The sequence below is a fragment of the Typha latifolia genome, chromosome 4 (genome assembly GCF_019914945.1).
Source record: "Typha latifolia isolate L0001 chromosome 4, TyphaL0001v2, whole genome shotgun sequence".
Taxonomy (NCBI): Eukaryota; Viridiplantae; Streptophyta; class Magnoliopsida; order Poales; family Typhaceae; genus Typha; species Typha latifolia.
This window is the reverse complement of record NC_133089.1, coordinates 13,097,386-13,107,898: the sequence shown is the minus strand read 5'-3', so window position 1 is coordinate 13,107,898 and position 10,513 is coordinate 13,097,386. Positions and strand designations below refer to the sequence as shown.

Genomic DNA, 10,513 nt, shown 5'->3' with positions numbered 1-10,513 from the left:
TTTTTCTTTAGATCCACGACTAATCATTTCATCCACCCACTTAATGCCTAATCGAAGAGTAAATTACTACTAGAGGCAACACCCATAGAGTCATCAATGGTGACTTAACCCTATTTTAAATTTAGTGGAGGAATAGATTAACATCCAACTAGTTGAAGTCATACATTTTGGCTCATTTTGTCCCCCAATCAATCCTCATACTCAAAGCAATTTTATCTTTATCATAAGTTTTTTTTCTACACACATGTTTATAAAATAAAGGAGCACAAATTTTTGTCCGAGGTGATTCGCGTGGATTAGTCTGACAGCCTTCAAATGCATGTCAACGCATCAATCATGCATATCTCTGACGGTTATGATTCGCACTTGAATATAAATACTGAAAGTGTGAGGTATAAATAAGCACGGTTGCATATATAATCAAAGCATGCTCACCTGCCTGGACCTACCTAATTGAGGAAGGCGGAAATCTGAACCCAAAATAAAGACTCTAAAAAAGAAGTATGGTAGCTATTCATCAGTAGAGTTAATATTATTCTAACACCAGCCACAAAACAAAACGGAGAATTTTCTATTAATTTTGAAATTAAAAAAAATTACAATACCTAAAATATCCTCTGTTTAACTTTCAAATTTAGTTAAAATTCATCTAAGGGTATTATTAAAGTCATTAAGCATGTGTAGTTACTTGAACTTGTCTATATGGCAAATTATTTTGGATTATAGGGACGAAGTGATAAATATCTGTGTTATAAGGTGTAAATAATAATTTTTTTTTAAAAAAAACTATGAATAGGAGGCCACGATGGAAATATATAGAGGCGGATCTTCTACAGAGCTGACTGCAGGAATTTCCTGCCATCAATATTATTAGGATGAATTAAAAAATTTAGGAAATTTGTTAAAAAAAAATCCTACCTTTGGATTTTATTATCATATCTATCTAGCTATTACATAATAGTTATTATGCTAAATTTAATTCTGTATTTTTGAAGCAATAAAAGCAAAATATATGAGTTAGAATGATAAATACCGATACGGTATGTTAATGATAATAAAAGCAAAATAACATATATTTTTCATAGATCGCCGTTAAAATTTTAAGAATTAATTATAATTTAACTTCTCGTACTTTAGTTTATATATCACTATGTCTCTTTGCACTATTGACTAATGTTATAATTATTATACTTTTTAATTCAAAATTATTACTAATTTAGATTCTAAAGTATTTTAATTATTTAAACTTTTATTTTGTACCACAAGAGTCACCTAGAGAATTCAAAAATAGAGATGCTAGTGTCTTAATAATAATAAAAAATTCACCAAACATTGTACCAAGTAAATGAGTTCCAAATTTATTTACAAGATTAAGTAACTTCTATTCCAGATGGATATCATATAAACACACCCATAAATATTGTTTTATTTAGATAACAATTTTATCTAACAAAAACCTCACTCAGTGATTTATATACATTTATCTTTTGGTATTTGCATGTACCCAAAATCACTCATAGAAAAAGGATTTATATTTAAAAAACTCAATAACTCAAACAACAATTTTTATATTGTGTATAAAATATCTCAATTGACATCTATATAGAGTTAAAATCACCTATTATCACTGAGTGAGATAAGTTTAGAACTCAACTTACTTAGATGCAATGTTTGGTGAGCATACTATCATCTTTAGCATTTGGGCTCTATTTCACACTCCATAAAGTTAACAAGTCTACAATAAAAGTGGAGTTTAGGTGTGTGGCCACAAATGCATGTCAATAGGTGGCCCTACAATGATATCATTTTCACCAAGGCCCTACATGTAATTGATCTACAAGCATGAATTTTACCAAGTATGGATAAAGGTTAGGTTTCCTAACAACATGTTAAGTTTCCAAATTTATATTCCAACATTGTCTAATTAATATATATATTAAATATTATCAGTATATAACAGGGGTAACTGAGTTCAAATTAACCCCTAAGGTAGACATTAGGATTTGATATGTAGAGAATTTTTTTTTTCTAGAGAGTTATATACACATGATTTAAATGTATTGTTGTTTATTTCTTATAAGAGTTGGCTCAGTTATTCAACCTATATATATATATATATGTATCGAGAAGAACCAAAAAGAGTTTGTAATGCATGAAATATAGTAATGTACAATGTGGTGGACCATATATAGTTTGTGAGCACCTTCAATTATGAAAAAGAGAAAAGCCAATGCCTAACATAGCTAGTGATATAGAACTAATCATAGGGTTGGGGGAAGGCATATGATGGAGTAGTCACCAATTACTTTTGTGGGCTCCTCAACAAGCCAATCATTGGAGACCTTGGGAGAGAGATAGTGGGGGGAGGGGCAAAGGATGTCAACGGATCACAGCTGATCACATGCTTCATCATGCCATGCAATTGAATCAAACTAAAGTTATTGGGATGATTCCAAGGTGAAGACTTTTTAGAGTATTGCCACTGTGTTTAAACAAATCATAGGATTGGATCTGTTCTTCTTCCAATATAGAATGCATCAAACAGTAGAACATCAAATATTATATATGTAAATTGTTCACAGTTATGCCTACTTGAGCTTCTCTGGTATTGGGCTGGAACCTTTCCTGGTCTTCACCCAAAACTAGAAGAATATCAATCTTAAATTTATATTATATTTTATGAAACCATTCTATTCAGATATGAGAGTAAGGTTTTGTGTAAATCTCTCCTTGGTAGACCTTGTGTAATTCTTAGCTTGACTCTGAGCTTGAAATATTTATCTTCACTCTTCTTTTCTAAAAGATACAAACTGAAATGCTAATTCTTGATGAATACAAGATAATAAACAACTTAATGTAAGCATAAATGCACAATTGGATGTGTTTCTTTGCTAGGTGATGAGCAGTTTTACTACAAATATATAGAATAAGGAATGGAAAATATAGGGAAAATATTTGACATCGTACACCAATACATAGAAATGAATTTTATTCATATTCAAGGTCAAGGTCAAGGTCAAGGTCGAAAGAACTAATACATAAGAAAAACTTAGCTTAGCACATATAGCCGGATCCCAAAATTGTTGGAACCAAGAAACTGGGCAAACTAAAAATTCGGAAGAGATGGATTCTGGAAACCAAATGCACAACGGGAAAATTCTAAATATTAAACATGAAAATCAGAGACCCAAACCATACAAGACAGAAGAGAATCAAAATAACAAGAACCAGCATTGGACAAAGTGAGCCCCATTTGAAGGCATGGGGAAGTTCATAGTTGATGTATTAAATACAACAAACATGATCAGCTCAAAGAGTTGCTCAAACTAACATTTAACCAGCACCCAGCAGATAGCCAGAACAGTTTAATAGTAATTTACAACATAGAAACAGTAGCATTAATACCTCTAATCACAGGACCTAGAAGAAGCCTTCATTTTAATAGCTGACCTTCAGATTTAGGGGGTGCATTACGAACATTCTTCAGCAAGTCTTGGATTTTGTTCAACATTTGCGAGGGGTCATTGCCTCCACTGCTGCTTGCCTGAGGAGGCCGTTGGCTTTCCTGAAGCTTTATCTTCTCGAAAAGATACTGCTTCTCCGCTTCTGCTTCCTCCAGACGACGCTTGAGATACATACTAGCATAATCCTGCTCAGCCTTCTCGGATTTGGCAAGGGCAATACTCTGAAGCCTCTCTGCCTCCTGCCTGGCCTCGTTGGCCTTCAATTGGAACATCTCGGCCTCAGCCTGCTTAAGCCGCACGATGCTCTCCAACTCCTCTACCTGTTGTTTCTTCATTTGCCTCTCCAACTTCACCTCTGCTACTTCTCTGGCTTTCTCCTCTAGCTCACGGTCGCAAGCCTCCAAAGCAAGGCGAGCTCGTTTGAACATACGCATTTTCTCCTCAGCCACCATCTCCATCTTTCTGACAGCTTCTTGGACCACCTCAGCAATTCGGTTGCAGGCCTCCTGTGGGGCAATCAGTCTCCCAGACTCTTCATTTTCAGGGTTCTTTGGAGAATCTATCTCAAGTTCTGTAGAAGAAGAAGAAAGTATTATCAATATGTCTATTGGTATTGTGAGTTGTGGAAGAAGAGAGGTGAACCTTTGAATCCGAAGGCTACTCCTATAATCAATGTACCAGTGAACTCAAATAAGGATAAACTATGGTATAAGATAAGAATCATTTGGCAAAGAATTAAGCTGCTCAAAACATTTTTTGGTTCAGAACAGTATACAGCTAGAAAAATAAACTCAGGGTGTACAGTTTTTGTCTACTTGAACGTAGCATCCAAGTGAACATAATCAGGCATATTACATGCTGCAACCAAGGGTTGAAAGTTTGTATCCCCTGCACAAGATTAACCATTCGAAAATAGTCGGCTGACAAAAACAACCGAAGAATATGATCTAAGATAACTGAAAATTAGAATTTCTTATTCATCAAACAAGGATGCTATCCAAACTTGAGAGGGCGCGGCGCACAATTTCTACAGATAAAAAAGAAAGTGTCTCCCAATTAATTCTATGACATTTTATTGATCTGACAACAGTATAGGAGATCTTATTCTAATCTAGGGATTTATTTACAAGTCATTTCAAAATTGTGCAGTGAAGAAAATATTGCGGAATTCCTATTTTGACGGATGGTCATGCAAATGCCCTTCTTAGTATGAAAAAGAGAAACCCACTTCAAATATATGAAAGAAACACTCAGTAAGATTTCTCATTTTATGTAAAATGATACTTCAGGAGTTTGTTCCTCATTAATTTGTAGTTATAGAGGTACAATAAAACAAGTTATCAAACTCCTGCTGCCTCAGTAACCAGTCACTGTTCTACCTTAATTTCTCTGTGTGTAACCATATCCACTTGAATTGTCTCCTACATTGCAATATGGTGATTTGTTTAGTCCGATGGCTGTCACATCCTCTAATATCACAGAACTTTAAAATTCTAAGAAGAATCTGGCCAATAAATCCCATAGTTGACTACCATTGTTTATCTTGCCACAGAACAAGTATGGAACTCTGCTGAAATTTGATTCAGTGTTTAACAAAGTATCTGGACAATAAATCCCATAGATGACTTATTTTGTTCTATCTTGCTACAGAACAAGCATGGCAGTCTGCAGAAACTAGATTCACCATTTAATAAAGTACCACCAGAACCAGTTATTACGATTCAGCCTTACTAAAAGCACCAGCTCCTCTGTTCTCCTATTAACTACAAATACTACATAAAAGAATGCATCAACACTAATCCAATTCAGCCAACACCCTGCTTGGAAACCCTCAACTTCCTGATATTCAATTAGTTTGAAATTCTAGTTTAAATCAGTTTTTCGAGTCGAGCAATACTGGATGCACCTTCGAATGCATATAGCATCCAAGAAAAGGATTTTGTTTATGGGCGCTCTTGGCACAGAAAAAAAATCAAAAGTTTGAGTCGTCCCTAAATTTATAAAATATATATATATATATATATATATATATATACACACACACACACACACTATATTAAGCATCATATGTAGTTCAATATAACCACTAATCAAAATTTCCTAATGCCATAAATATTAAAATATTCTTAAAATAGTAAGATTAATGCTAAAGACAAACAAAATGGAAATGCAAAATAGTTGGGCCCCTCTCTCTATTTTAACATTATTATCACAATATACCTAATAGCAAAGTCACATCAGCAAAGGAATAAACAAACCATTTGCTCTAGATTCTCTAAGAATAATTTATTTGACATAAAGAGATGTAATGCAGATAATAACTCTAAATAATGACATACAATGGTGATTTGTAACCTAAAAACTTGCAAAAATTCTTTCAACAAATTAAACTACATAGGAGATAGGACCTAACTTGTATGAACATGTAGAGACCTATATATTGGTGTTATAAGCTGAGATATCATAGTGTTAATTGCTCCACATGCAAAAACTGGACATCATATGTATAACTAAAGATTCAGAAAAAGCACAAGCTGTAGACAAGTGGATGGAAACCTAATGCCTAGAGCAGGTGGATATAATGGCAAGAACCAGTATCGTAATTAAAAACAATAGAAAGGTAATAAAAAGAAAGAATCTAGTTTATAGTCATTAAACTTGAGCATCAAGAAAAAATGTAAAAATAATTACCAGGAATCATGAACTCAGCAACATCTAAGATGACTCAAAAATCAATATCAATAAATGGGCATGAATGCATGATGTAAGGAGTTCCACAATCACTTACAGCGGGTTTCTTATGGCCATTTTTTTCAAAAGAAAACAACATATAAAACATATAAAGAATCATCAGCATAGGCATTCCACTTCTCATACCTTTTAGGGAGACATAAGAATACCAATATTCTTTGACTCTTCTAAACTTACTTGATGCCACTTAAAGCTCAAGTCTCATATCTTAATCATTGTTCAATTACAATCCCAAACCCACCGTCCTTATGAGCACAAAATTTGGTAATTAACACATTAGTGATGCAAGTCACATCCAACGACTTGAGTATTGGATCCTCCATAAGCTTATCTTTAGATGCTAATCTCAACAAAAAAAAAGTAAATTGCCTAGTTCAGTGACTAATTTACTTTAAAATGGGTGTGCTTTTTTATGCAGGGAGAAGCCTCAACATTTTGACTGACCTAATGATGAGACCTACAAGGATAATGTCATACCAAATTTTATTTGCTTGATCTCATTAGTATAGAGTGCTGCATCTTAAAAGGGACTCTCCATAACCCAAGTGAAATATCACCATGGACACCATTATTGGTCTAGTTTCCAAACAAACAAATTTGGGTATGTCTTCATCTTCAATTTTAAGAGGGCCTTGGTACATACAGCAATTAGGTTTTGAACATTGTAAGTCTGCACGCAAACAACATTGTACCTTATTTACCTGAGTAGGTGACTTTTAGTTCACGTGGATGCCATGTAGGTATGCCAAGAAGAATTCCAATTAATGATTTTATTCAATAAAAAATCAATATAGAAATTAGAGGATTGCCATAGAAATTGCTTAACCATTCAACGGTTTCTAAACTTGAAATGTTTTCCTATCTATGAGTACCCAAAATCACTCACATAAAAAAAAAATTATATTAAATAAATCGCTAACTCGGACAACGATTTTTATAGATATGCATATATTATCTTACATGACATTTGCATGGACCAAAACTCGAATAATGAGATAAATAAATTTATATCTCATTTATTTTGGGTACATTGTTTGGTGTGCAAACTTAGACCCGTAAAAAACTTGCAATTTTGCACCATATAGTGCTGGTTTCGGTCAAGCAAACAATGAAATAACCTTATCAACTATGTGTAAGAATGCCCACATATCCACCGAGAACCTCCAGAATGACAATAAACTCACTACTGAGGAAAAAAATAAACTGAACAGAAAATGGAATAGAATTAAGGATAAAATTAGGTTTCCTTATACTATAAGAGTATACGGCTTCCTAGTTCCTATACTCTTCTTCATTTTTAAGAAAGGTAATTATGGCACAGTCCTCACAACCAAAACTATAAGAATAAAACTATGATTTCTACTTCCAATGTCTTCATATATTCATCATGCTTAGTGAGTATGAGAGACCCACAAAAGCATTGTATTTCCAAATAAGCATACAGGGACGTGCAGGTTACTTTCAACATACTGAAAACAAAGTATAATGGAAGCAAATAAAAAGTTATAGACCCACTTATAATAAATATAAACAAGAGGAAAAAAAATGAAAAAGGTAGTACCAGTTTACAAATACAGTAATGAAGGAGGTACGGCATGCAAAGTCAAATTCAACATGTTGAGAGCAAGCAACTTCTAGCCACGATGTCCATACCTATTTATTTTGGCTATAGCTACTTTACTACCTCAATACCCAATCATTGTAGTGTTCTTTTTGCTACATGTGTGATACCAATCTATAGATAAGATCTAACTGATATTGCCTCCATATCTGGTACTGCAGTACATTCAACATGTAAGCTGAATTGGTGTTCCTAAAAGACATTGATGAAAGCAAGCAAAAAAAAGGTGGAAGATTTTATGTTTCTTTCTTGTCCTATGAGACCTCCCCATTTTTCACTTCTAAAGCTTGGAAGCATCAGTATCAGTGGTTGGAAAATATGAACCTAGGCAATCTATGAAGAACCATAAGGAGCTTGTTTGAAATCTGGGTAATGCAAAATGAATGCATGAAATTTATAGTAGCTTTCAAAAATCAAGGTTTCCCTCAAGAAATGTGTAGTCATTGGCATTCATAGTTATGTAGGTGATGTTTCAAGATTAAATTATCATATTTCACCTGAGTATATGGGAATCTGTAGACTGTTGAATGCCTTTCACATACAAAAAGGAAGTGCTGTAGAGTTCATAAACATTATATGCCTACTTTGACTAAAGATAGCAACAAAGTTCAAAAACAGAAAATGGCCAAAAACAAATGCATGAAATTTACAATAGAATTAATCACGTTTTTACTGAAAAAACTTTGCTATTGACATTTAGGCTTGCATAGTGTTCATAGCTACTGCATGAGAGTAGTCATACCTTGGAGAAACAATAGGAGCATTCTGCATGCCATAGACTCAGCAACACCAGTCTTCATTTTATCAATCAGATCACCACACTTCCAAAATAATTGCCTTCCTTTAGGGTCCTCACTCAAACGAAAGATCTTACTTACAAATTCGAGTTCCCTTATCAGAGTATCCCTGTCCCATCCGGGAGCACATTGTTGAAAGACATCCTTAACCCACCCAAGCAGCTCGGACGTCCTTTGGCAAGCTTGGCACCTAAAAAGCATCTCAGTGTGGCCCAGACCATTCTTAACAGACTGTCCTGTCCCAATTTGGCCAATACGGATCGCACAGTCAGTATGAGTCCAGTGGGAGCACAAATCACATCCAATCCAACGACAAGTGTTGACCTCAAAATCAAATTTGCTACATATCACACACATACAGAGGTTACAGAAACCATTCCTACTAGTACAAATATCACACCCACACTCATCAGCAGGCAGGGAATTTTGGCAAACAATGTTTCTACACCTCTTGTACAAGAACACCTCAATGAGGCGACTCTGTGGAATGCTGACACTTGGGTGCAAGAAAGCTTGAATTCCCATTTTGATTGCAACAAGGATCTCCAGCTGCACTCGGTGAGCCATGGCAAGAACATTGGCTGTCAACTCAGCTCTGCCTTGCACAAGCTTCTGAAGATACAAGAACTCCTCTATATGGTGAGATCCTCCTGTGCCCTCAAGAATCACCCTAAGCTCATTCTTAAGATCTTCCAGGATCTCATCCGGCATAACCTTCATTCTGTCAGCAATTACCTCGACCCGCTCTCGAGCAACTTCACGAAGGGATAACTTATCTGCACTAGATACTCTGCGAATGACTTGTGGTTCAGGAACTCCATTTTCTACTTCCTTTTCCTTCTCGACCTTAGCCGCATTTGCATCGATCCTATTGGTCTCAATGGGCCAGGTCTCACGAGAGCTGGCGCTCTCCGTGGCGGAGTCGTTCCCTTGGTCAGAATTAGACCCAGGCTCTTGGACATCAGGGTCCCCACCAGCATCTGATGAAGCAAGAGAAAGGGAGGTCTGGAGCCCCACAGGCCTAGGATGCTGGCGAGGCGGCAACATTGCCTGAGGTGTTTGCTGGTGGAAATTTGCACCTGATGAAGTACCCATCTCGATGCCCTAATCTGTACCGTCCAAAGAGTTAAATCATCAGAGAAGCAATTCTGAGAAGAAAATTATACTTTCGTTTCTTGTATCCAACGATACAGGAACCAATAATCACTTGCCAAAATCACAAAAAAAAATATTGTTTTGCATAATAGGAATAGATTGCTCCAGCCTATGAACCAAATTCGCATGTTGTATGTTGCGACAGAAGTAAATCATGATTTCCCCACCTTCAGACTCTAGAACCCTAATCCAGAGAAAATTATAACAAGACCACACTCGTCTTCCTCAATTCGCAGCTCAGACCCCATAAGCCCCATGATACAAAACCCTAAACTTGGAGCAATCCAAGACGGAATCGAGGAGGTTAGATCGCTCACCTGAGAGAAATAGACCGCGACGAATGCGAGGTGCGAAGGAAGGAAGGCTAATCGAGAAGAAGTGGATCTACGAGCAAGAAACGGAGGACTAGGGTTCTTTCCTTTTACCCTCTCTCTCTCTCTCTCTCTCTCTCTCTCTCTCTCTCTCTCTCTCCCCCCTTTCGAAGAATAGATTGAGAATAGACGGCGAAGTCCACCCCTTTAACGACCACACGAGAAAAGACTACGAGGCGTGGGAAAAGAGAGAGCAGTGCGTGGGTGACCGGCGGTTCCCGGTGGCATTACCGCGTTGACCAGTTACACGATGGAGAGAAGACCCTTTTGTTTATTATTTAAATTTTATTCGAGACCGACTAATTCAAACTACAAAAATTCGGTTAAATATATTTTTTATTTAAAAATACCCCT

At 35.9% G+C, this 10,513-nt stretch overlaps 1 protein-coding gene across 1 annotated transcript; it reads right to left on the bottom strand.

Annotated features, from left to right (window-relative positions):
* Positions 1 to 3,233: 3,233 nt before the first annotated feature.
* LOC140786180 (OBERON-like protein) lies at positions 3,234 to 10,319 on the bottom strand. The gene is made up of 3 exons (XM_073134427.1): positions 10,106 to 10,319; positions 8,579 to 9,742; positions 3,234 to 4,035 (listed from the first exon to the last, which is right to left on the bottom strand). The coding sequence occupies exons 2-3, from the start codon at positions 9,726 to 9,728 to the stop codon at positions 3,434 to 3,436; spliced, it is 1,752 nt and encodes a 583-aa protein (XP_072990528.1). The 5' UTR covers positions 9,729 to 9,742; positions 10,106 to 10,319; the 3' UTR covers positions 3,234 to 3,433.
* Between the last annotated feature and the right edge of the window lie 194 nt (positions 10,320 to 10,513).

Coding starts and splice junctions, on each gene's coding strand:
- LOC140786180 (XM_073134427.1), bottom strand. CDS start 9,728: ATGGGTACTTCATCAGGTGCAAATTTCCACCAGCAAACACCTCAGGCA. Junction 4,036..8,578: donor GCTCCTATTGTTTCTCCAAG/GTATGACTACTC, acceptor CTTCTTCTACAG/AACTTGAGATAGATTCTCCA.